Below are 27,262 nucleotides of genomic sequence, written 5' to 3'. Positions count from 1 at the left end.
AGTACCCAATATATTGTACCTCTTTAGAACACTGCCGATCGCCCTTCCGAATGCTCTTTTAAACAGATTCCAAATAGCAATAAACGCCCACATTTGGAAGAAAAAACCACCAAGGATTTTGGCCCAGTCACTCTGGCTCACCTTTAACAAAGGTGGCCTTAACCTTCCAAACATTAAGAACTACTACAGGGCATTAATTTTGGCTCAAGGCCTAGACATTATCACTAATAGATCCAGGCCAATATGGCTGAAACTGGAGGCTGAGTGTGGGAATACTCGGCCTTTATCTGATAACCTTTGGTCTAGGGTTCTCCCAGCATCGTCATCTATGCTAACGACCACTAGGTTTTTATTGAAATCATGGATATCGGAGAGCTCAATACTATGCCCTCAAAAGGAATTGCTATATGTAGCACCACTCCAAGCCCTATCAGTTATCTCACCGAACATGCCAATACACAACTGGACGACGAAGGGTATAACTCATGTACATTTATTATATACTCGTACGGGCTTGATCCCTTTTCCGGATCTTCAACGTACATTCGTACTAACGCCACGAGATCTGTTTTTATACTTAAGGGTGAAACACATATTGCAATCCAGGGAGATTGATTATATCGACCCATCCACGTTGAGTATGGTGGGACGCTTATGCTATGCTCGTAAGGCGAACCAATCATCCTGGAAATTTCTTTCCCTCTGCTATCTGCAGCTATCGCTGACTAAGACGAGTGGCAAATTACCATACAGGCTTCGTTGGGAAAGGGATTTGGGCATAGACATCCATAGCTCTGATTGGGATAAAGCCGTCAGATATACCAAACAATCGTCAAAGTGCGTTACCCATTGGGAAGCGTACTTCAAAGTGGTAATGAGATGGTATATAACGCCAGATAGACTCAGTAATATATTTCCGAATGTTTCTTCATTTGCTGGCGGTGTAACGCTCAAAGGGGGACGCTGCAACATGTTTTTTGGGGATGCACAATGCTTACCAATTACTGGCTTCAGATTCAAGGTCTCATAGCATCAGTAAGTGGCCAAACATTACTGCTTTCACCAGCACATTACCTTCTCCATTTGATACCAGACTTAGACATGTTCCCCTCAAGAGCAGCGGTGCTAAACATTCTCATTGTGGCGAAGACTTGCATTGCAACTCGTTGGAAAAGCTCCGTATGTCCAACGTTACTAGAGGTAATTACTAAGGTAAATACTACATACTTATATGAAAGGGAATGGGCTAAGAGAGGAGACATGTCGAAATTCCTTATATTATGGAATGATTGGGATACGAATGTGATCTCCAAATCAGCACTTTAACGAAACAGTGTACAAATCATAGCAGGTACTGAACTACTCTCCCCCATGCTAGTCCCTTTTGTGTTTCCCTTTTTCATGTCCCCTTTGCATCCCTATGCTATGTCAAACATTGTCACTATTTAATTCACCATTTGCATATGGACCATTTAGGTGTCCGCAAGGTAGTTGACTCCAAACTCACACTTCTCTCTCTAGGGAAGGTTACATCTACTGTTCGGTTAGGGGTTTAGTAAACACTTTATACTAAACAACTGAGGTTCAAAGGTTGAATGATGCCAACTAGACCCCTGTACAGTTACTCTACATGATTATTGCGATGTTTCACTTGCTATATACGACTGCAGGGGCTCCTTTTTTTAGCCTAGAGCTTAGTGTTAGTCAGTTTCATACATACGATTCATGTTAAAAATCTGTTTCTCAAAGCTAACTCACGTAGATCATTCTGTTTGTATGCTTCACATTTATATAACTGTACGCTCTTCCTGTTGAAGGACAATTCGCAAGTTCCTTTTAATGTAAATTGTATAAAAGCAAAGTATATTATATAATGCCAACTGATCCGTGTCAAAATATGCTACATTTTGTACCAGTGGGATTTTGGACACCTATGTGCCCCCTTCCCTTTATGAATATCTTGTGGATTGCGCATAATGTGTATAACTGTGTGAATTATGCTACATTTGTTACCCCTTTACCCCCCCTTCCCCTTTTTTCTTTCTGTATCCCCCTGATTTTTGTGTGTGAAATTCTTCAATAAAAATCATACATTGGAAAAAAAACCCAATGTGAATGTGTTCACTATATATTCTTAGAATAAAAAAATATTCAAATACCCATTTAAAATATCAAAATACAGTCTGTGGGATCAAAAGATTAATTTAGGAGCATGCTAGAAGAAAGTCTGATTCCCTACATACTTTGTGTGTGCTGTTCACATTTGATTTAAGTAAGAAGCTAATATTACTGACTTGCTAATATATCAGGATTTAACATTTTAAAAGTGTTTTTCTTCTTTTCTGTCACAGTCCTCTTTTAACTTGTATTATCTGCTATTGTTAAAAAAAAAAAAGAAACTTCTAGTGAACAGGTAGGTGGCAATTAAGAAGGGAAGATAAGACACAGAGGGGAGTCTTAATTAAGGCCCCTAATTTATATTAATTTAATTAATATGTTATGTGGTCTGCAACAGGTGTGTATACTTTTCCTCTCTTTACATGTTACTATGAATACCTTTAAAGTGTGTTTGTATGCACGGACACACATATAGTGCTTCTTTTTTTATTGACATTTTAAGTCCATAAGAAAATGTTTTTAGAAAATTTCTAAACAAAAATAATCTGCAGATACCAAGTGCCAGATACTAGTACAGTTTCAAATATCTTAACGCATACAATCTTTGAAGAAGCTTTTTTTGACAAAGGATTTTGCAGGTCTAAGAAACTCCTATTGAAAGTCTGAGTGTGGTGTTTAAAGAGCCTTCTTCCCAAGTTAATGGGCCCCAATGATTTGGTTCCTGAAATAGTGTGTTTTTCTTATAGGATCTGAAGGAAAAGATGGATGAGCTGCTGCCTCTGATTCCCGTTTTGGAACAATATAAAACAGATGCAAGGCTCATTACTCAGTTTAAAGAAGAGATTCGTAATTTGACTGGCATTCTGACCACTATCCAGCACGAGATAGGAGCTTTTGATTATGAAGATCTTCACCAGAGAGTGCTGGGCCTCGAGACCAGGCTGAGAGAGTGCATGAAGAAACTCAGTAAGACCAAATGTTGACATATACTGTGTTTATCAGTGATATCCATCATTTAGTTATCTATTAAATTTAGACTATGGTTCAGGGAATGTTATTTAACACCTTAACCCCTTAAGGACACATGACATGTGTGACATGTCATGATTCCATTTTATTCTAGAAGTTTGGTCCTTAAGGGGTTAAAGACACAGTTTCAGATGTTAAAGGCCCGCGTGATGGAAAATGTCCGTCATGTGTCCTAAATGGGTTAATAACTTGATATATATTTACAGGATACAAAAGTTGGTTTATTATTTACATCACTGTTGGCATAATATCTCACAACCCGGAGATATATTGTTAGCGCTAACATTGCTCATTTGAAGATTCTTGTCTATCTCTCTTATTTTCTCTTTACCTCTAGTTTCTGGCTGATTGTCAACTTATCTTAGTTTAGAGCATACAAAGGACAAAGAAAAAGGTCTCTCTCAGGGTAAATTTGCAAATTAGGGCTTAACCCTATACAGCAGGGGTCCACAAACTATGGCCCATGGGCCGTATCCATCCCCCCAGGGGACTGATGTTGGTCAGTGCTGCGGCCATGCATTAGCGCGACCAGGCCCCTTTGAAAAATTGCAGCCGCGAGTAGTGCTAGGAGAAAATGACAGCTTGTCACTTCCTCCCAGCTCCCTTATACCCTTATAATTATAGATTAGGAGCTTATGAACATGCTACACTGAAAGGCCCAATTCGTTAGTGTTTTAAGGTCTGCCGTATGCTGTAACCCTGCTCACTTGGAAATTATCAGGGCTTCCTCATAATGCAAGTAAACACTATTAGTTACAAGGTATCTGTAAAGTTAGGGTATGCAGAAAACTCACTAAAAGTAAAGGAGATGTATAACAAAGTAGATACAAAATTCCCTTATATAGGCTAGCCCCAGCTGAAGGCGCATTCATTTTAGCGCCGAAACGCACGCCAGGCGTTTCATTCCTATTCACCTTTAACAGATATGCTCGTTTTTGCTTTTTTATGATTTACCATTAGCCTTTTTCTTTTTTTTTTCTTCACAGTCACTGGGGGTGTGAGAGGATTTTGGGATTCATTATTGATAGGAGACTAGCAAGTTTTGACTATGCAGGGTCCTTCGTAATGCAACCTATCTCTTCATAGGGAACTATCCTCTTAATGGGTTTTATCCCAAGGTACTAGATGATAAAGTGGAGATTAGCTACTTATTTCTTTAGACCTTTACGTTATAGGATTCTTAAATATTTAGATATACTGCTTCTTAAGCAATTAGGAGATTGGAGAGGTTCGGAAGTTGGTTGGCTGCAAATTTCAATATACCAATTAACAGGTCTTTTAGTGAGTTTTCTGCATAGCCTAACTTTACAGATACTTTGTAACTCATAGTGTTTGCTTGCGTTATGTGGAAGTCCTGATCATTTCCAAGTGAGCAGGGTTACAGCATATGGCAGACCTTAAAACACTAACAAATTGGTCCTTTCAGTGTAGCAAGTTCATAAACTCCTAATCAATAATTATAAGTGTATTTTCTTCCCTACCTCATAATATACCTACTATGATACTAAAATTTCCTATCTTTACCTGTCCCTTTCTCCCCTCTTAGATATTTAGTTAATAGCCCACTTCTTTGGCAAGTCCTAAATTAATAAAGGATTAATCCAGATTATATATGGGCTCTTCAAGTGGACTTTTTTTTTTCTTTTTTTTAAATGTCATTTTTACAAGCATTACTGAGCTCTTTACTAATGGTTATTACTTGGTTCTTTGCTTCAGACATCATTATCTTGAGAAACTATGGGAATTTCCTCACTTCTGTCCCTAACTTTATGCTCTTAGGGACTGAAATGTTTTTTTCTTTCTTAATTATTCATGGTTATCTTAGTTTAGGGATGCAGATAACAACCCATATAAAAAAGTGAACTCAAATTGAATCTAAGCAAAATTATTTGAGTTATTAGTTTGGGTTATTAACTAAATTGGTAATTATAGAGAAGTGTCTAGGAAATCGTTGATTTTAGGACAAGACAGAAAAATGACTGTTGGAGAGTTATTCAGATTGCCTTAAAGTTGGCATGTTTAATGATTACCTCTTTTTGTAAATAATCCTAAACATTAAAGCAGCTTTGTCAGTTTCGGTAGACTTTGCATATTTTTTAAAGACCCCTGATGGTGGCAATGTTGGTTGGGGTACGATGGCCCAGGGGTACAGTACAGGTAAGTTACCAGAAGATGTAAAACTCACATACCGCTATCTTTGTTCTTCAGCTCCTGGCACTTCCTTAAATAGGAGCCCTAAGCAGAACTGTACTCTCGTGCATCAGTGAGATCATGGGAATCTCCATGAATTAAGTCTCATGATGTCAGACAATGCCTGAATCCAACAGCCATCCCTAGCAATGTCTGTGGGAACTGACAAAATTTGATAGCCGGTGCACCACTTTTTGTAAATTTTCGTCACCTTGAGACCTTACAATATTGTTTAACTTTGTTGGAATTTCATAGAAATTACATTATGGTTAATATGAGTAATTCATAAAGATTTTATCTTTATAAAATGGTAATAAATTTTTTTTGGTGACAGAGGCACTTTAAACTTAGCAAGTTATACCTATCCTCTACCCTGTTGTCATTCATGCAGTTATTTAAAAACAGGTAAGATGTCTCCAATACATTACAAGATGAACATATCACAGATTTGTCTAAGCAAAAATTCAGGTCCAACTTGGAGAGACGTTTCTGTGGAGACACGAACAACCGAGGCACGTACAACCCCACTCAGGTTTCCTAAGTCAGTTTATATTATAATGTCTTTACGCCCAATTGAGACAGTAATCTTTATATCTCTTTGCCAAAACCTCATTATAATACTGACACATAAGAGAACAAACACTATTGTATAATGTTTATTCAGAAAGAAAGTGAAAATAACTGAAAAAAAACAGAAGTTCCCACCTGTACAAGTCAAACACGCATTAGCCATCATCAATATGAAGAGGTAAAGCACTTGATGTGTTTTGGCCCTGGTGCAGATTGCACTAATCGAAGTATGAATGAGAATTATATACCTAGAAAAGAACACTACACAGATTCCTCTGTGTTTGGAAGTTAATTACTGTAATTCATGTAGTGGACCATGGAGCAGCAGATGCTGAAACAGATGACTGATGGAATCACAAAATAACTAGCAGTAGGATGGGTGCACAACCCACCTTCTTTGGCTCAGTCTTAAGACCAGAGCTTTGGTTTATTAGTCACTCAAGATAACTCAGTCTTTCTTTCAAGATAAAGACCCCAGGAAAACTGTTGGTATGTGTCAGTATTTGAGTATTTCTGTCTATCTCTCATTCTTTCTGTCTTCCTATGTATTGAGTGACGAAATGAAAAAATTACCATATGAAAAAGTAGTTGACCAACTGAATTACAATTACAAATGCAGACTAAAAGTTGAGAGATAATAGGACCTATTGCCAATTAACAGTATGTTTGAACTATAAAAAATATAGCAATTAGATAGAGATAAAGGTAGGGAGAGTGTGTCAGGTTGCCACTAATAAGTGGGGGGTAACCCCTGTATGAAACATTAATGCAAAAGAGAACAAAAAAGGTTAGGTCATAGAAACATAGGTGTAGAGTATTCCCGATCTAACCTTTAGTAAGGGCAACGCTTGTAAACTAATCTCTATTAAAACATAACTTTTAATAAAACTTAACTAAAAGTACTGTATACACATGCTCAGTGGAAGGGGAGAAGAGATCTGCACTAGAAAGTACTTGCTGAAGTAGTTATAGTACCTACGGCATTGGGGTATTCAAAATAAGGTAGTCTAAAGTCCAATTTAACCGAATTAGAAAAGTAAATAGATATATCTCCAACTCCCATCAACCAGTGCCAAAATAGGGTTGATACCCTTTCCCCTAATGTTAGAAGTATAGCCAAAGCTGATTAACTGATAGCTACAAATGCACTCTAGATACGGTGGATAAAAACAATAGCAAGGTGGCTCATCTAGGAGAGAGTAAAGCTGCAGCATCGTCCCCATTAACCTCTGCCACCCACTGCTCTAAATTCCCGACGCGCGTTTTGCCAACTACAGGCTCTTCCAAGGGAAGTATAGCTTCGGCTATACTTCTAGCATTAGGGGAAAGGGTATTAACGCTATTTTGGCACTGGGTGATGGGAGTTGGAGATATATCTATTTACTTTTATTTTATTTACTATTTACTTCTATTTTAGAATGGTTTGACTTTTTAACCTGTGGTGCTCCGGGCACTACTCTACAGCTATATGGGTCCTGTTTTGTAGCTTCTGTTAGCTGTTCTGAGCTAAATCCTCCAGTGCTGGGTGAGCTCATTGGCTGAGGGCATCAGCTGAAATGCTCTTAGCCAATTAACTAAGTTCTGCACCATCAGTCTTAGCTCAGACAGAGAGCGTACGACTCTCTGTCTTAAGTAGTGGAAGTGGAATGCAGCTCCCAGTGGACCCTAGGTAAAAAGTCAAACTGTTCTAAAACAGTTTGCCTACCTACAATGGAGCAAACCAAGGCACTCCTAGCAACATCTATATATACTTGCTTTGTGGCTATTTTGGTAGCACCTGCAGTCCTTCTCGTCCCTGACAAATTCATGAACATGCTGTAAAATCCATGGCGACTGTTTTATTCTTACCGGGCTTGATGAGAAGTGGAAACATTTCTAAAAATATTTCTCAACCGTATATTTTTAGGGTGCCGTTATAGTCTGCCAAAAGAGCTGTGAGAACAACGATGCATTGTTCCAGCAGAAAGATTAATTAACATTAACTAACAGTCAATTAAAGAATTCCTGCAGCAAAGAGTTTAATTTTCAAGAGCTGACTAGGACTAAAACATAATTAGATGTTTCTTTACCCACTGCCTCCTTTTAGTTACATTTCTAAGTTATTCTGTAACGTACTTAAAAATAATGGATATTAAATATGCAAGAGTTAGAAGTATGAGCCCATTTATACCGGCTTCTGAATTGTTCATGGATCTTAATGGCAAATATAAGCATTTCATACGCATAAACAATTCTTTATTGGTTAGTGCATATAAAAATGTACAGCAATATGCAAAATATTTAACAATATGAACAAATGTAGTCTCTACACCGTGCCATATCGAATTAATGTTAACCATCTTTATCACTTGCTTCTCTGGTATAAACAAATGTTAAAATGGATATGTACAGTATAGCCCATTTTTTTCTGTGTATACTTGAAGTTCACAACTGTAGTAACAAGGAGTGTTCCCCAAACAACAATTTTGAAGGAACTATTAGTAGTACTATTAGTAGTAGGAAATGCTGAAAATATAATGTATTAAAAATTATTTATGATGAAAAATCTAAAAAATATTACATAAAACAGTAAAACTTTGTATGTACAAACAGCAAAAATGTATTGTAAGTAGTGATTGAATGGACTGAAAAAAAAAATATGTATATATAGTGCAGACTAAGCACCTTCCCCTCCACTATAGCTACCCTTGTAAAGGAAAGCATGAATTGAGGAGAAGCAATTAAAGCAATAAGTATTGCAGTTATCATGTTTATCACCTATGTTAGAATTACTGTAGGATCCACCGATATTGGAGTACTGTGACGTGATGGTGGGCTTAACACAGTATGGCCATGTGGTTTAACGGAATCCCCATATTTGTTAGGTGATAGGAGATTTTAAGTAGCCTTGTAAAATGTAGAACTGTATTCTTTTTATTTTTAATGTGTAGTTTATTAGCATTTGTACAGTTGTACATGTTGTATGAAATAATGTAGTAAACAGACTGAGAGTAAAGCAAACTTGCAAACTGCAAAACGGCATGCATAATACAACTGAACAGAATTTCAAGTTAAGTATGAATATGTATAAGAATGCCAATAAGGTAAAAGCTACAAGACATCTCATAGCTTAATTTCACTATTCAAGTGTTCATTCAACCATACAGCTCACATGTGGCAAGGTAGTCTACACTTCGTTACTAAGCTTAAGCTCCAAGATGAAGGAGGGAACAGGGATAGAATGAAAATCAAAATCAACTTAAATCAACAGTATAATAATAGCATAACAATGTCACTGGTCTTATAAATATATATATATATATTTTTTTTAAATGGGAGAGTACCCTCTCGGCCCTTTGCGCCTCATAAATCCATCCTCTCCGAATTTTTCTTCTTTACTTCTTGTGTAGCATTCTTCGTTATTCCCTCTGGTATGGAGGAGGCTGTTAAGCCCAGTTTATTGAAAAGTGTCCAAGGGTTGTTGGTGGAAGACAAGGTGTGTGGTTCTGTGCCGTGTGTAACTGCGATAGAGCCCTCAGCATTTCAACAATATTTAATGGAATGATCAGTGAGCTTTATGGTTATTGGTGAAATTTGCCTTTTTTTTCCGAGGACAGAGAAGGGGATGTCACTATAAATGGAATCTGTATGACCTTTAAAACCGACTTTTCACAAAGATCTAGATCAAGTCATGATAGCAGCTCTCATCGCAACATCTCTGGTAGTCACTATAATGTCTCTGGGTGTATTTGAAGGTACAGCAGCTGATTTTCGGACGTGAAAAGTGGACAGTATAACTGGGGAGTCTGCATTACTGTGAAGGCCACTGGAGGCAATCTATCACTGAACACAAGTCAATAATTCCTCTCCGCTTAACTTTTGAGGAAAGCCTCCTAGGCATATATTCCTATGTCTGTGCTGGGATTCTAGTTAGAGCACCATCCTATGCAATTGTCAGACCTGTATAGTAGAATCTTCAATTTGGTGTTTAGTGTCTTGGGTTTGACTTGTTCTCTCCCTCTCCTCCACTGCATCCACTTCTGATTAATGGTAGCTATTTCAGTAGTAGATGAATGGTAGCTATTGGGTGTCCTGCAGGTTGGCCTTCCAGACCAGTCCCAAGTCTATCGATAGTCTCTTGAAGTCATACTTCATTGATGGGGACGTGTCTTCATCTGAATCTGCATGGTGGTACCCTCCACCAGGGTGAGAAAAGTTACCCGATTCCCCCTATTCATTTGAGTATTGAGAGGCCTCTGGCTCACTGTGAGACTTAGACACCATCTTAGTTGACACCCCTAGTGCCAGTCGTTCAAACAAGATCCTATTATCAGATAGGCCTCTCTATGTGGAATTGCCTTTTGTGTTTGCACCACATGATGATTTCATAGGGGTAATAGGGGTGCCGAGATTACTCTCGCCAGTGGGTAGGGAGAAAGGTGTAATCTCCAGTTGCCTCAGCTGAAAATAGACATTGTAAAGGCTGAGGGATCGAACACCTCCCCCATTCCCTTGTTTATAGGCCACTGTCCTGTCTGTGTCCAGAGCTTCCTGAATCCTGCAAACCGTTTCAGTTTGTGACATGCGAGGTAGACCTGGGAATCCCACAGATGCTGGGAGTATCACAATTAGGGAGAACTTGTGGAAGATGTGGTCTTTGATGTAGACTTGATATAAATTAATGTTCCCAGAGCTTTTCCAAGGCATGTACAGCTTGCTCGGCGACCAGGCTCCACCCCTCAAACTATATTTTTGTGTGTGCTGTTCCATATTCAGTATTTTGTGTATATTTTGGACATTATTGAGAAATGTATGCTAGGACACTGAATACCCCACACATAAAAATTGGACAGCTAAGAATGGTGAAATATATACCAACCCTATTCAAATTTAAATAAAATGCAATACAATAAAGTAGGAATAAGAACAGTATGACTATCTATCATTATAAATGCTGCTGCTTGTTACTGTCCTCCATAAACATCTAATACAGCAACTATGACGGGAGACAAATAGTTATTAAATAAAAGTAATAATTAAATTGACAAATAGTTCCCATCTTTGCAGGGCTCTCTTCTACCAACTGAACTGCTAGACATTGCACAGTGTGCTGTACATTGTGTGATCAACCTTCAGTGTAAATGATAAAATGTAAATGTCCCACAACCTGAATCCTCCTGCAGAATGATCTAGACAAGCACTGTCTTCTCTTCTTCCATTCCACAATCACTACTCTAAAAGTAGGGTAGGTGAGACTGGTATACACTGAAATAACAGCAGCCTTGTGCCATTACATTTAGTTCAGTTTTTACACTGTTACCACTACCGTTGAATACAGTTGAATACAGTGTCCCTCCCTGCATTGTGGAAACATCATATCAGTGCACAGATTATTATATCCAGCACTTTCTTTCATTGGTTTTCTGGTGGCAGCCTGCGGAAGCAGACCTGTTAATTGAATGCAGCATATCACAGAAACATGTGTTTATGCTGAAGGCAGCACTTTTCTGGTATCTAACAACATTAGTTATGTTGCTCAATCTCAAGGGATGTATTCTTGATTGCCTTCATTGACGTTTTCATTTACAATTATACTCACAGAAGGAGGAAGTTGCAACTTGCAACATTATTGATATCAGTGTTGGAATTCACCCTTCTGTCCTATTCCTGCCAAGGATTTTGGGTGAGAGTACAATCATTACTGTCCCAATACTATTCTATATGTATATATTATCACCAGCATTATATTGGACTATACACCTGGGAGTTATACACTACACGAACTGTTCTGGTATTTATTAGTAAAAATCTAACCAGTTCCGTTCATCGAACCCAAGGATTTATATATACACTTTTCAGGGTTTGCTAACGTGATTAGGTCCTCTCATTTTGGACACATTTACTCAATGATCATTTTATGCTTGCTTCATGGCTATTTGATTTATTTTTGGGTTTTTTTTATTGGTTTTTTTTCTCCTGCTGATGTGCATATATATTTTCAATGGGGTTGAATAATTTTGATTACAACTGTGTGTTGAATAATTTTGATTACACACACACAGAGTTGAAATCAAAATTATTCAACCACAATTGAAAATCAGGTTTACTTTTAACTTGCAAACTATACTTCCAACGGTGTCTCTAGGAACATTCAGTGCCTTTGCTATTTATATTTATTTTTCTATCCTGTTCCTTGTTTGTGAAGGGAGATGATCTCTTCTCTTAAATTTGTGGACCATTATTTTGCCTTAGCCATATTTTTAACATGCAGTTAAGGTGTTTCAAGGGTTCCAGCTCAAGCACACCTGGTGCAACTAATGAAGCCCTTGATTCGTTACATCAGGTGTGCTTGAGACAACACATGTTTTGCATATTTATGTTGTGAAGGATTCTATTCAGGAGGTTGAATAATTTTGAGACTGGAGAAGACATTATAAGTTGCAATTTCAGTTGAATTTGTGGAAGCCTATTGAAGCATTCATTGTGTTGAGCTATTTTAATTGCTTTTGTTTGATTTGTTTATTGCAAGCAACTGAAAGTCTAATTTTTTACAATAAACCTGATTTTCAATGGGGATTGAAAAGTTTTGAATACAACTGTATATATTATCTTACAACAGTACTTGATACATTTTATTTATTTTAAAATAATATATTGAAATAAAATATTTTAGCAATACCTTGGTTTATGTATATGTTTCTGTAAGACACCATGAGTCATGTTGACTGCTGTTTTTTTGTAACTTATGAAGTATATATTATACCCCTGTTTAAAAAATGTACATCTACTCTTACTTTATTAGTGCTCTACTTAAATGCACCAGGGAATGGAGGAAAGTAATAGGGTCACTGTATGGCACAGCCTGTTAATTGTACCATATGCCTCATTGCACATTTGGTGAGGTTAGAAGAAATGAAACAATCAAATCAACCCCTGGGGGTTTAGTTGTCTCCTAAAATTGTCTATCTCTCTACAAACTCTAGAACATTTGTCAACAACTACTCTTTTTTAAATAGCTTATAAGCTGCAAAAAACAGTACGACATACAGTCAACATTTGCCAGGACAGATTCGTAATAAATACAATTCTGGTTATATTATATTGTGTGTTTAGGTGTTTGTATTTACTGAGCCTTACCCCCTTCCAGTACCTAAAAAAGCTTTTCGTCCAACTGACTGGTTTCCCATGGTCAATAAAGACTAAGTGCAGTGTAGGGATTTTTCATTCAGTGTGTAGCACATTTTTTTTAAATTCTTTATTTTTTGTTTGTTTGCATGAGGTATAATACATATGTGCTGGTAATGCCACGATAGCAGTGACCGGCTACTTGAAAACAACATAGATGTGACATAATATAAGATTGCTCTAAGATTTTGTCTATACATGGTCAACTCTAGGTAAAATGTTGGCATAGAAGGTATACAGCTAGATTTACATGTCTGCTGTTAAGGGAGGACCTCTCAGTCAGTTGTCCCTGTGTGTCAGGACCTTGGCCCGTCTGGAATGAATTCCCCTGTGTGCGTCCTAGGTTTTGTCGGCGTTGTTCTGCTTATGTTGGGCTTCACTGTATGAAGGGTGTGTGGCTGTCTTTGACAGAGATATTTGGGCCTGATGGTGTCGGGTAATTGTAGTTCGCTGTTGCAATTAGGTTTTTGTCCTCTAGATTAACGTGGGTATTTCTGAGTTGGTGTTTGGGTAATTTGTTGTGCGTGTCTTGGGCGTGGTGGGGACCGTTGCGTCGGCTTAGTAAGGGCTCCTCTCCATTAGTCCCCCTCCACGAGTCTCTGTAGGTTTCCCCTGTGCCTAAATGCCCACCTTCTCAACGCGGGTGTAATTGTGCGCGGTGTATCTTCGTCGGGGGGCCTGGTTATGGCTCGTCTAATAGCTTGTTAGTGTGTAGTTGTGTGAGTGTTGTAAGGGAGCAGGACTTGGTTTGAAAGCATTTGTTAAACGTTAAACAAACAACAGAAAATAAAAATAAACGTTTGCAAACACTTAAGCAGGGTTGTGATCTTTAAGTCCCTAGAGGTCTTATGCGGTGTTTCGCTTCTGCCGGACCCCTGTCGGCGGCGTGTGATATTCACTCTCACGTTCCGACAGTTTTAATGGGGTTATTGCTGGCGCGGTTTACCCCGCTTCCTCTCCGCTCCGGTACTGTTCTCCTGTTCTGCCTCTCCTCTGGTCGCGCCCAGGGTTTCCCTGCTCTCCGGCTCTGAGGGCAATGCCTGTAGTCGCTGTAGGTCTTGTAGAAATTTTGTGGGGTCATCCTCCGCTGCCAGGGAGAGGATAGTGTCTTTGTGGGTCACCACCAATGTGCCCGCTGTCCCCCAGCGGTATCGGATACCTTGCTCTCTCAGTTGGCTGGTTATGGGTATGAGCTTTCTTCCCTCCATCAGGGTGGTGAATGGGAGATCGTCGAAGACTCTGATGTTGTGGTTCTTGATGATGGTGGTGGGCGATTTTCTGGAGTGGGCCATAAGTGTCACCTTGATGGATACTGGTCTCGGCTTTGTTTTGGGAGCTCACTGCCTTGCTTTTGTGGCAATTTAATGTGTTTTAATGTGTTGAGAGCCGGAGCTCCACACAAACACGTCTTGTTCGCTGCTCTGCTAGGCCACGCCCCTCACTGTGTAGCACATTTAAAGGGACACTCTAGGCACCCAGACCACTTCTGCTCATTGGAGTGGTCTGGGTGCCAACTCCCACTACTCTTAACCCTGCAAGTGTAATTATTGCAGTTTTTTATAAACTGCAATAATTACATTGCAGGGTTAACTCCACCTCTAGTGGCTGTCTATTAGACAGCCACAAGAGGTCACTTCCTGGGTTCTAGCACAGGAAACCTAAAGCATAAACTTCATTCGATAGCCTACAGTGTCGTACCTATAGCGTTCGCAGGGGTCGCATCTAAGACTGACCCATTCATTCCAGGAGGCCCAGCTGCCCTGTTACCCCCTGTGTCTGGATAAATTCAGGGTCTGGACATTCTGTTGCCAGGTAACCAGCAGGAGGGGAGCACACAGCACAGGTTGAACGGACCGCTGAGGGAGCCCTTCAGGTCAGACAGGGTATTGCAGTCAACTCAGCCATGCTACATGGGGCTGCGGGAGAGACACATGGAGGAGATGAGACATATGGGGGGGAGAATGATACACATGGAGGGGTATGCATCTGATGCCCTACATGAATAAATTTCCTTAAAGTAACACTAAAGCGCTGGAATAAATACCTGTATTCCTAACACTATATTGTGCCTCTCTTCCTTGGTATACAGCCCCCTTGTACAATAATAATTAATAAAATTAAGGTTTTACTTACCTTTTTTCCAGTGATGAGACTCCCTCACCTCTCTGCCTCCCACAATGTCATTGAGGAGGCATGGTCTACCCCAGCAATGGTCCAATCCAATGCTCCTCATACAGTCCTTGATGCACATGCTCTGCAAGTGCATTAAAGTGGATTCAATGCTTTCCTATGGGCTTCGACCACCTGTTAAAAGGATGGGACCAGTGTACCCACACCACTTTATTGAGATTTGTGGTCTTGGTGACTGTAGTGTCCCTTTAAGTACAAAATTATACTTAAAGGGACTCTCCAGTGCCAGGAAAACATATCCATTTGTCCAGTGCCCCTCGCTCTCCCGCTCCCCATCCCATGTTGCTGAAGGGGTTAAAACCCCTTCAGTGACTTACCTCAATCCAGCGCCGATGTCCCTCGGCGCTGGGTCAGGCTCCGCCCACGCTCAGTCAGCCGGCGGGGGAGACCTAATGCGCATGTGTGGCAATGGCCGCACGCATTAGACCTCCCTATGGGAAAGCATGCAATAATTACACTTGCAGGGTTAAGGGTGGTGGGAGTTGGCACCCAGACCACTCCAATGAGCAGAAGTGGTCTGTGCCTGGAGTGTCCCTTTAAAGGAATACTATAGGCCCCAAAACAACTGTAGCTTAATAGAGCAGTTTTGGTGTATAGATCATGTCATTACAGTCTCACTGCTCAATTCTCTGTCATTTAGGAGTTTAGTCACTTTTTTTGTTGTTCATGCTGACCTAGCCACAACTCCCTTGGCTATGACTCATACAGCCATTATTTTAGAAGTTTTTATCTCCTGCTCTGTTGTGAGAACTTTAATCTAACAAAGGAGGCCTCTGACCACATAGACATGGTGGAAAATAATTTAATCAAGCATTTCTCTAGTAATGAGAAAACCAGTCTGGAAGGGGGACAGGGCACATATGAAATCATAGTAAATCCCAAGAATACAAGAGAGGCGGACCGAAAGGGAAGGAAAAGATGTCAATTAATTGAGAAGGGTATGAAAACAAAGGACATAGAATTTACATTATTACAACTGATGAAGCCAGATTTGGCGAAAAGTGTATTGGACTCTATATACAACCAGTAAGGTCTTTTTTTTTTGTTTTATTGTTATTATAACATTGTTAGATTTTATCATATTTTGAATGAAACCAGCTATTGTAAGAAATACCATCTGGAGTGGATCTTATACTTCATATGATTTTGTGAATACTAGGCTCTGATCCACGTGAGTGCTTCTATTTACTGAGTTTATTAAAACAGCATTCATATGTATTATGCTTTGGAACTCTCTATTTTTATGTGTTAATATTGGCAATCTGCACCAGAAACAAAAAGGGGTCCGAACTATCTCAATGAGCCATACTGCACCTAACACCAGAGTTGGGTGAATAGATTGGCTCCATATTTGTGTGGAAGAAGAAAAATTTTACTATAGAAATATATTTTGTACATCTGGGCTATTGCATCTCAATTTCTTGTCTTTCTACGATGATTACTACATCCTGCAATAGAGAAACATTGTAATAGGTATCAATTGCATCACCCACATATCTTTTGTGCGTTTTGCAAAGAACAATATATGTTGGGCAATATGAGGATAATCTTTTTCTGTAATAGATTTTTATTTTTTTATTTTTTTTATAGGAAGCGAGATTGGTGCTATTCTAGTTCATGTACCATTATTATTTATTACCCATAGTACATTACACAACTACATAACCAAAGTTACACTTTTAATTATTTATTTAGCGCTAAAACATTCTCCATTTCTGTACAATAGATAAACCAAGACAAAACAATAAATTCTAACAAAACACTTTTGACATACTGGAACAGTAGGTGAAGATATCCTAATAATTTTACAATCTAAAAGAATGAGGGACAATTGCACAGAGGGAAATGAGGGAATGAAAAGGTTTGGATATATCTGAGGATGTGTGATTGGGAGGAGGGCCACAGTAGATGGGAGAAAGCAGAGGAAGGTTGTAAGGGATGAGGAGATGTTTAGGAGATGCTTTTAATTTCAGTGTTCATTTTTCTGACATACTGATAATTAGTTTTTTTCTCTTGGTTTTAGAATCTGTATATCTTCTATAACCTTTATAAACATCTGCTCAGGCATACATACCTACAAATGTATATATGAATTCATAGTAAATCTGCCTTAAGCCGCAAGGGTCTGCCAACTATCCGTTAAAAGTAGTGTTATTCACCATGAGAAAGCTATCCACATTTGGATCTTGAAAATCTGTCTATCAGCCTTGGCTATTCACTAGGAGAATATGCCCCATCATATGGGATGAAATCCCCATCTGTCCTGAGAATCAGATTATCAGTATCCCAAAAATCTGGTTGTTCACCCAGAGACCCATTCAGGGCGCAACTTTGTATAAGGTTACATTTGTTTAGAGACCATTAAAGTAGGTTGCAAATAAATTAGTTTTTAGTTCTAAAAGGTAACATATATCATAATTTTAAGAGGAAGGATAGGACAGAAATAGGATAGGATAAAAAATGTAATAAGATGGCCTAACTGAAGGAAATTCTTCCAAAGGAGGTTAAAGTAAAGACTTTAAATAAATACAGTAGAGCACCGGGAAACACACTGATAAGCTATTAGAACCATAGAAGGGCAACGTATTCCTCTAGGTACTGGTTTAAATAGTCTATGAGACATTTGTCATTAGTACATGTCAATTTGACATATACACATGCACAAAATGGACTCTAATCTTAGTAAATTTGGGGGATATGCCATTTGTCCCATTGCAGTAATACCTGTTATACCACAGAGTTTATAAATATGTGTTTATGACACACATGACTTGGGAAAAAAAACCGAGATTTGTTTTTTCCAGGAGTCGGTTGTACTTTTTATCTTACGGAAACAGTGAAAAATACATGTCAACGTGGAGTACACATAGAGAGCAAGAGGTGATTGAACGCTTCACGAACTACAACACTAAATCAAGAAAGATAGTTTTTTTTTAAATTACAATACAAATAATGTTATACTCATATAAATTAAAAAAGGATATGTGCGGTGGGGAAAGATTTCTGTATGTCATTTTATATCTAAGCCAAGCAAATAAAATTAAATTAGAGACAGACTTTTCTCCTAATGAAGAGGAGTTATTTATTCATTAAAATCAAGAGCAGATATGTTTAACCTGCCTATGGAAACATCACATGGATTCCTTTGGGATAAATCAGACCTGCTACTGAGATACCTTGATATCATTTCATCCTAATTACGTAGTCAGTCCAGGATAATTTGATTTATTGGTCGCACATACCTCAGTACAGAGGACAATATACCAGAATAGACCAATTCGAGTCATTCATCAAGTTCTGTTTTTAGTGTGGGGGGGACGAGGGGGGGGAGTTTACTCGTAAAGTGAATTTGTTTTAAATTACAAAAAATCAAGAGGTAGAATTTCTCAGTAGATGTGTGTGCCTATTTTCAGATTAATTTGAATGAGTTCCGAATTGGAACCCATTTAAATAAACTCCAAGTGCCCCATAAAATAGCTCCAAAATAGGACTGCTTATCTGAAATTCATTGGGTTTTGTAGTTTGATATGCTGTGCAAGTTTCACATATAGCCTGAGTGCAAGGACTATTTGTATTTGTATATAAATTTATAAATGAGCAAACAAGCAGAAGCATAGGGTCTCTCCAGGTATCCTATTAACTGGGTAGAGTTGCAGAGGTATCAACCCTCCATTACCTCACATCATGAGCTATAGTATTGACAATTTATAAATTGAATTTTGGCATGGGATCAAGCTGAAATCAAGATCACTTTTTAAATATGATTATCACAATTATAGATTTTTATGGCAAATAATAAAAATAGCATGGAGGGACATACATGCAGTCAAAGTAAAGCTGAAGGCATTTCACGTATTAATGGGGAAACTTCTAGTTAAGACATGAAATGCTTCAAACTTGTATTTGACTGTATGCATATCCTTCCCCTCTGTGTTATTGTAATTATTTATTTTATTTTTTATGCAAATTCAAGTCTTCTTAAAGGACAACAATCACCTTTTTGAAGGAAATAGATTTTTTTAAATGAAGTATATGTAAAAAAAAAAAAAAAAAAAAAGAATATAGAAACGCATCCGGACCATTAGTATTTGACAGGATCATATTGCCATACACATACAGCTTTTGTCGGACAGTGTTTACAAACCGAAAGTCTCTATCGTCTTCTCTGCTTCACTCCTTGAAAGATGGGAACGGTATCTGTAGGTTTTTTAACACTGTCTGACCCAAAGTGCATGTATATGGCTGAAGGATCCTGTCATATTATTATTATTATTATTATTATTATTGCAAATTATATAGCGCCAACAGATTCCGTAGCGCTTTACAATATTATGAGAGGGGATTTAACTATAAATAGGACAATTACAAATAAACTTACAGGAACAATAGGTTGAAGAGGACCCTGCTCGATCGAGCTTACATTCTATAGGAGGTGGGGTGTAAAACACATTAGGACAGGAATTTGCAATCAAATAAGGTGGACTGCCCTTTAGGAGAGGGCAAGAGACAGGTATGTGAGGTATTGGTTAGTCTTGGAGGCTATAAGCTTTCCTAAAGAGATGGGTTTTAAGGCACTTCTTAAAAGATGCAAAACTAGGGGAGAGTCTGATGGCGGTAGGCAGGCTATTCCATAGGAAGGGAGCCGCCCGCGAGAAGTCCTGCAAGCGCGAGTTGGCCGTACGAGTGCGGACAACGGACAGGAGGTGGTCACGGGCAGAATGGAGAGACCGAGAAGGGACATACCTATGGATCTGTGAGGAGATATAAGAGGGGCTAGAGTTGTTCAGTGCTTTATAGGTGTGAGTTAGTACCTTGAATTGACTCCTATAGCATATAGGAAGCCAATGTAAGGACTGGCAGAGGGGTGAGGTGTGAGAGAAACGACTAGAGAGGAAAATCAGTCTAGCAGCAGCGTTCATTACGGACTGTAGGGGTGCAGTACGGCTTTTGGGAAGACCAATCAGGAGAGGGTTACAGTAATCCATGCGGGAAATTACTAGAGCATGGACAAGCTCTTTGGTAGTATCTGGTGCAAGAAAGGGGCGGATGCGGGCTATGTTTTTAAGATGGAGTCTACAGGATTTGGCAACATGCTGGATGTGAGGCTCAAAGGTGAGACCAGAGTCAAGTATGACGCCAAGATAGCGCGCTTGCAAGGATGGATTGATGTTGGTACCACAAACTTGAAGGGAGAGTGAAAGAGGAGGATCAGTATTAGGAGGAGGAAAGACAAGGAGCTCAGTTTTTTGAGAGATTGAGTTTCAGAAAGCGGGAGGACATCCAGTCAGATATGGAAGAAAGGCAAGCAGTGACACGTTGCAGGACAGCAGGGGAGAGGTCTGGGGAGGAGAGATATAGCTGGGTGTCATCAGCGTACAGGTGGTAGTGGAATCCAAAAGAGGTAATAAAGTTTCCAAAGTTATGATAGGATGAGTGACTATTATTATATTATTATTATTTTTTTTTTTTAATCTATGCCATTTTAAAATTTGATGAAAGGATTATTATATTAAAAAATAGTTTTGAGATAACAGTTGCCCTTTAAGTTGAATAACACTTCACCGGACTCTAGGGTAGTTGCCAGTAGCATTTGAGGCATATTTTTATGGTATCATGGGAAAAATATAATAACAAGAATATCTTATTACATAAGAGAAGGACTGGTCACCATGTCTGTATAATTAAAGGTTACCGAACAAATCGATTATTTTTATTTTTTATGGTTTGGATTGTTATTTTCCTACTATACATTTCTGTATTTTTTTTTCCTTTTTAGCATGTGGAAAACTAATGAAAATTACAGGACCGGTGACAGTGAAAGCATCTGGCCCAAGGTTTGGAGCATGGATGACAGATCCTACTGCATCAGAGAAAAACAACCGTGTATGTATTGTCAGTGGGTACCCGGACTCAAAACCAAATATATGTTTTATTAACTAATTAAATGCTTTTTCACTAAATTAAGTCAGCCATGCCATCAAGTAAATGCCCAAGATACTAATTATTTCTGCATTGTATCTTTTTACAGGGTTACTCACTAATGTAAGAATTTAAATTGATTTTAAACTAAATTCTAATTTGAAGCCTAAATTGCCAAATTGGAAAAGTTTTCTAACCCAGCTATGCTTCCAACTCAGCTACTTTGATCTAAAAATTTTAATTCACTTTGAATTTACTTTGCATTCTCACTTGAGTTAATAAAACTGTTAGTCTATAAATGATTACTATCAATTATATTATTAGTGAAGTGAATTAAAATAAACTACATCAAAGTAACCATTGCAACTATTGCTAACACTGTAACAAAAATAAGAAAAATACAAGAAGCACAATATGTTATAAATTCAATCATAGGTCTGTTTTGTGTGTATATATATATATATATATATATATATATATATACACACACAAAAAAAAATAATTTTTATATATATATATATATATATATATATATATATATTTATATATGTGTGTGTGTGTGTGTGTGTGTGTGATATAGATAGATATGGATAGATAGATAGGATGCCAAAATACTGGAATAATATGGCTAATCCAATCTACACTATATATATATATATGTCATACTCAGATCTTTATTCAGTGTGATATATATATATATATATTTGAGTGTGATATCTATCTATCTATCTATCTAATATCACTCTCAGATCTTTTTTCAGTAGAGTGCTATAATGAATCGGAAAGCAAATTGCAAAGTGTAAACTAAACTTGTCCAAGCTGAAAACATAGCTGAAATTAATGTTTTTCCATCAGGCTAATTTGACTTTTACTGGTTTACTGTAACTCTTTGTAAGACTTCTTTAATTTTAGTTAGGACCCCTTCGCCCCCTTTAAAAGGTAAAAAAAAATATCAAAACTGAACCTTAAAACCAGCGCCAAGCAAAGCTCCCGGCCACGATATGCCTCCTCCGTCTGCTGTCAGCAAGGGACTCACGCGGTCTAGTCACTGACCCAGTATACTAAATACTACACTATCAGTATTCTTCTTTGTCTCTCTTCTATCCACATGTACATCCAATAAGGACAAAATAGATTCTAAAAGACCATTAGAAGAATTTCTGGACTAAAATGTGTTTTATATATTCTATAGTATCTACTTTTTGTTCTCTTTTTTTATCCAGTAATTTGTTTTATTAGTCTTTTTTTAAATTGGTGCAACCTGTTGTTTGCACTATTTTTTAATTTCTTGTTGGGGCCTTGGAGGGATCCCCTGTTTCAGAGTTTGCTGCCTTTGGTCTGCCAGCACTAGATCTTCCAGCGCTTTACCCTTTTGCTATCGTTGGACTGTTTCACTGTCTCTGAGCTGTTGAGGGGAGGAAGGGAGACAGAGATGGAATTGCTTTCTTTCCTGTTTTTTCAAACCTACCCACTAGGTGGCTAAATATATAATGTTATACTGGAGAAAAATGTTTTTTATTTTTTTTGCAAACCTAATAAATTTTAATGTGAAGAAAAACGCAGCACGAATCTAAGGCCAAAGTCGTGCATGTGCCTGAACATTGCTTTATACCTTAATTCTATTGTTATCTTACCATGTCTGTTTAATGAATAAAGCCTGTAGCTTCTTTATCTGTAATTTAATTGCCTGGTTCTGACATTGGGAAATTGTCATTGTTTTTTTATTCACGATACACCAATCCATATGAATACAGAATTTTCTTCAATTACATGAGACTGATTTCTAATTCTACTTTCTTTCCAGGTCTGGTATATGGAGGGATTTACAATAAACAAAGTGGTACGGGAGTACAAGTCGATGGCAGATTTCATTACTGGTGCAGAATCTAGGACTTATACTCTTCCTGTAAAATGGGCTGGTACCAGCCATCTGGTTTACAATGGATCCCTCTTCTTCAACAAATACCAGAGTAACATAATCATCAAGTACAGCTTTGGCACAGGCAAAGTTCTGGCGCAGCGTAGCCTGGACAATGCTGGCTTTAATAATGTCTATCCCTATACTTGGGGTGGACATTCTGACATTGATCTTATGGCAGATGAGTTTGGACTTTGGGCTGTCTATGCCACAAATCAAAATGCTGGCAACATTGTGATAAGCCAATTACGACAGGACACGTTAGAGGTTGTGAAGACCTGGGTTACAGGATACCCCAAAAGAAGCGCTGGAGAATCATTTATGATCTGTGGTACCTTGTATGTTACCAACTCTCACCTCACGGGAGCCAAGGTCCATTATTCTTATTCCACTAAGTCCTCTTCCTATGAATACACAGACATTCCATTCCACAATCAGTACTTTCACATATCCATGTTGGATTACAATGCCCGGGATCGTGCCCTCTATGCCTGGAACAATGGGCACCAGGTGCTCTTCAATGTCACTTTATTTCACATTATCAAGACGGACGAGGACATGTGAGGTGGACCATAAGCCTTCTTCCAGCTGGTGGTCCTTTATAATTTTGTTCAGTCTGTATTTCATTCCCAGCTTAACATTTTTCTTTCCATAGTACACTTCAAGCTACATTGTTCTTTTTTCATTCTATTATTTTTGTTGCTTGATACCTTCACAAGCGTATAACAGGATATATATTTATTACAACAGTAGCCTGTGATCAGCTTGGAATCTATTTGTACACGTTCTTTGTTAATTTGTATTTCCATCCAACATTATCTCATTTGGGGTGACTTTATTTACATGCACAATTATTGTGCAATTCTTACTGTTGAGTTGTTATTACTAATATTATACGGTCGTACCCATTTTCCTGGCCCGCTAAGATCTATGCCACAATTTATGTATGCAGGAATTTTGGATTGGTACAGCTAGTATGAAGAAGAAGAGAAGATAGCTTTATCAGAAAAAAATATAAAATTTGATGGGGTGCAGGCAAAAGAACATCTAAAATTCATGTAAAATTAGTGATCGGTTTAAAAATATAATATATTATAATATGTTTTATCAAATATGTTTGATAATACTGATCCCTAGTAACTAAAAGAAGAAAAATATCTGTTTCACCTGTATTGGTTTTTACTACCTTTTAACTGATGCAGCAGTATTTGCTTTTGTTCATTTTCAACAGTAGATCTTATAACGGCACTGTTGAACAATATTTTTAATGCAGTGTTATACTGTAGTATTAATATTAAATATATTTTGCAAAATAAATACAAATATGATATGTTCCTAAATTTAATGAACCACATATTTATTGTTTTAGATAAAGGGTACTTAATGTTTATATTTATTAATAATAGGTTGATTTATATATACAAAAAAATATTTTTAAAGTAATATATTTTACTAAGTTAAACTAGGGATCAGCACTTTTAATAGTAGATAAATCTTTGATTTGTATTGAACTAATTATGTTGAACAGAAAAAATAAAACAGTGTGGATAGTTGGAAAATCAAAAGGAATTTCACGTTTTTGGCCATTGTAAAAAAATTGGAAATATTCTCAACGTCACTATGTTTCAAGTTTGGTCTTAAACTTGAAATTCACTTTCAATTATTTGAATTTCCCAAAATTCCAACTTTAGTCAATAACTCTTTAAATATTTGTAAAAACAACCACAGAAGCCAATTGATTGTATTTGATTATTCTATCATCATACTGGTGTGGTTTCTGAAAATATGACATCAAGCATCCCGTGAAGACTCACAACCATCACACAGAGTAGTCTGTCATCACCAAACATGTGTTTGTTTGGGTCATGCATAAGATGACATTTTAATTAGTGGAGAACATTTTGCCAATATTTACATTTCATGGCATGAGAATGAAAATGGCAGAAGATCTAATTCTGCATTATCGATGTTGCTGAGATGGGGACAGCCACACCGGGGGCCAGACTCCTGGCTATCATCAGACCATACTTACGCAGTGTGTAGTAAAATTCTGGGCAACCTGACTACACGAGCAAGCAATGAAGGCTGGTTCACAGGTGCAGGTGGGGCAGCTCCTCACAGTTTTTGTCTCAATAACAACAAAAATAAAATCTATTGGCATGTCAAAACTAAGTGTGTTTTAGAATGAAAACTGTTGTATCTGTCATGATCTGTCAGTCACTCCACCTTACTGGTGGTGGAGATGTAGCTTAAAGATTGAACAGCTAATCGTGTCAAGATTTTGGGGTATTGTCAATTATTGGTATTGAGATCCTGGACACCTAAAGAGTCCTGTCTTCTAGGGTAGACATTGGGTAACAAAGTATATATCAGAGGGTTGTGTAAGAGCTCTTTGAAGTCATGCTTTTTTCTGTATCTGTAGGTTTATGTTACAGAGCATAAAATAAATGTTGGTACAGGCACTCAAGATAAATCCAGTGAGCAGATTTGTTGGTGCAGATAAAAAGCAACATTTCGGCATACAACAGGACCTTAGTCAAGCTTGACAAAGGCTCTGTTGTGGGCCAAAATGTTGCTTTTCATCTGCTACAATAAATCTGCTCACCTTGCGTGCCTGGACCATCATTTATTTTCTGCAAATTAAATTGTGAGGATTGGCCAACCTCAGACCTGGATGCACCCTGGTCCTATACTTTACTTAATCACATTTATGAACTATATGTTACAGAGCATAACCTCCAATTGGGTCGAAGGTTGAGTACAAGTGGTTAAACTGGAAGAGATTTAAAGAAATCAGTGGACAGAATCAAATTTTGAAGGTAGAGCTCAATGCCCCACCATCTTAAAATTAGTAACAGAAAGCTGAAAATGTTATGTTGCTTAGAATTCACCTTTAAAAGAAAAAGAACCCAGAATGTTGGGATTGGCAATTACCAAACTGAGTTGTATATTTTATCTTGGCTATTCATATTTATTACAGTGGGGTTTTCTATAGCAGTAAAGGAGAAAAATAAATCTCCTCCTCATAACTACCCTGAAACTAAATAACTTGGTGGCAAGTCTAATTATCTATAATTATAAAATCTTGAAGCAGCTTCTGCTAATAAGTCATAATGATGGACAATTATCTGGTCTATTAATCACATAGATTTCATTAATGCCTTGAGGGTGTGAGCAAGTAACTAGGATTTAATATATACCTATTATATCCACTATATGCGGAGCAGAGATTATAGCAGCACTCAGTTAATAAAATAAGATATTAAAAATGTATTTATGTGTATCACATTTGATGAACATATTTTATGAGAGTTCAGAAAAAAAATAGTATGTGATTTCAATCCTGTATTGCTGTTTACTGATTATTTATTATGTATATCATATCATATTTGTTCTCCCCTCTATCTAGTTACAATATCTATATTTTAATCATCTCTACATATCTGGCCGTTTTTTACTGCTTTTTATTTATGTATTCAAATTAAAAATGCTTCATTCTCCATCTCAGGATATCATTCCTGTTTGGCATATACTTATAATAAATGGCATACCCATCTAGAGAGAGGTCTGTAGGAAAAGATCGAGATCCAGACTTTTTTTCGGAGGTGTCAATGGAACTAGAACTGCCAGCTGAACTTTATTTCTTTGCCTTATTGTATGATGATGCCCAGGACGAACTGGTGATTTGGGAACAAACTTCAGAAGACTGATGGAACTATATTTTGTCCTAAAAACTATGGCCACGACAGGCTATCAAGATCTTCTTGTTGTGACCTTTGTAGATATACTATGGTCTCACTCTAATATTGATCAGCAGCAATGTACATGTGTGCGTGTCTCTGTATCTATGTATATTTATATATTTGTGTTTAAAATGCACAATGTACTGAAAACTATATGGACCTTTTGTGTTTGCTTTATTTTGTATGTATTGATATACTGGGGAACCATTTTCTTTTACAATATGTAGATGTGGGGCTGATTTTAAGATATCCGAATGTGTGACCACAAGCCCTTTAGAATTAGGGGTAGATCTTTCCCCTGTTAAGTCATTTCAATCTGTAAATTTTCATAGAACTCTTATACGAACTAGAGTGAAACATTGTAATAGTTTAATCAACTTTCTATAAATTTTATTGTAGGGGTTCTTTAAAAAAATAAATA

At 37.6% G+C, this 27,262-nt stretch overlaps 1 protein-coding gene across 2 annotated transcripts in view; it reads left to right on the top strand.

Moving 5' to 3' along the window:
- The window catches only part of OLFM3 (olfactomedin 3), a 193,420-nt gene extending 169,721 nt beyond the window's left edge, over window positions 1–23,699 (top strand). For both annotated transcript variants that reach the window (XM_063428426.1, XM_063428425.1), the window contains exons 4-6: window positions 2,865–3,084; window positions 21,038–21,144; window positions 22,985–23,699. In XM_063428426.1, coding sequence (XP_063284496.1) covers window positions 2,865–3,084; window positions 21,038–21,144; window positions 22,985–23,662 — 1,005 coding nt within the window. In that variant the 3' untranslated portion in view covers window positions 23,663–23,699. The remainder of the gene's footprint in view (window positions 1–2,864; window positions 3,085–21,037; window positions 21,145–22,984) is intronic.
- Window positions 23,700–27,262: the final 3,563 nt, after the last annotated feature.

This window comes from Pelobates fuscus, chromosome 7 (genome assembly GCF_036172605.1).
Source record: "Pelobates fuscus isolate aPelFus1 chromosome 7, aPelFus1.pri, whole genome shotgun sequence".
Classification (NCBI taxonomy): domain Eukaryota; kingdom Metazoa; phylum Chordata; class Amphibia; order Anura; family Pelobatidae; genus Pelobates; species Pelobates fuscus.
This window is presented reverse-complemented; position numbering and strand designations above follow the sequence as displayed.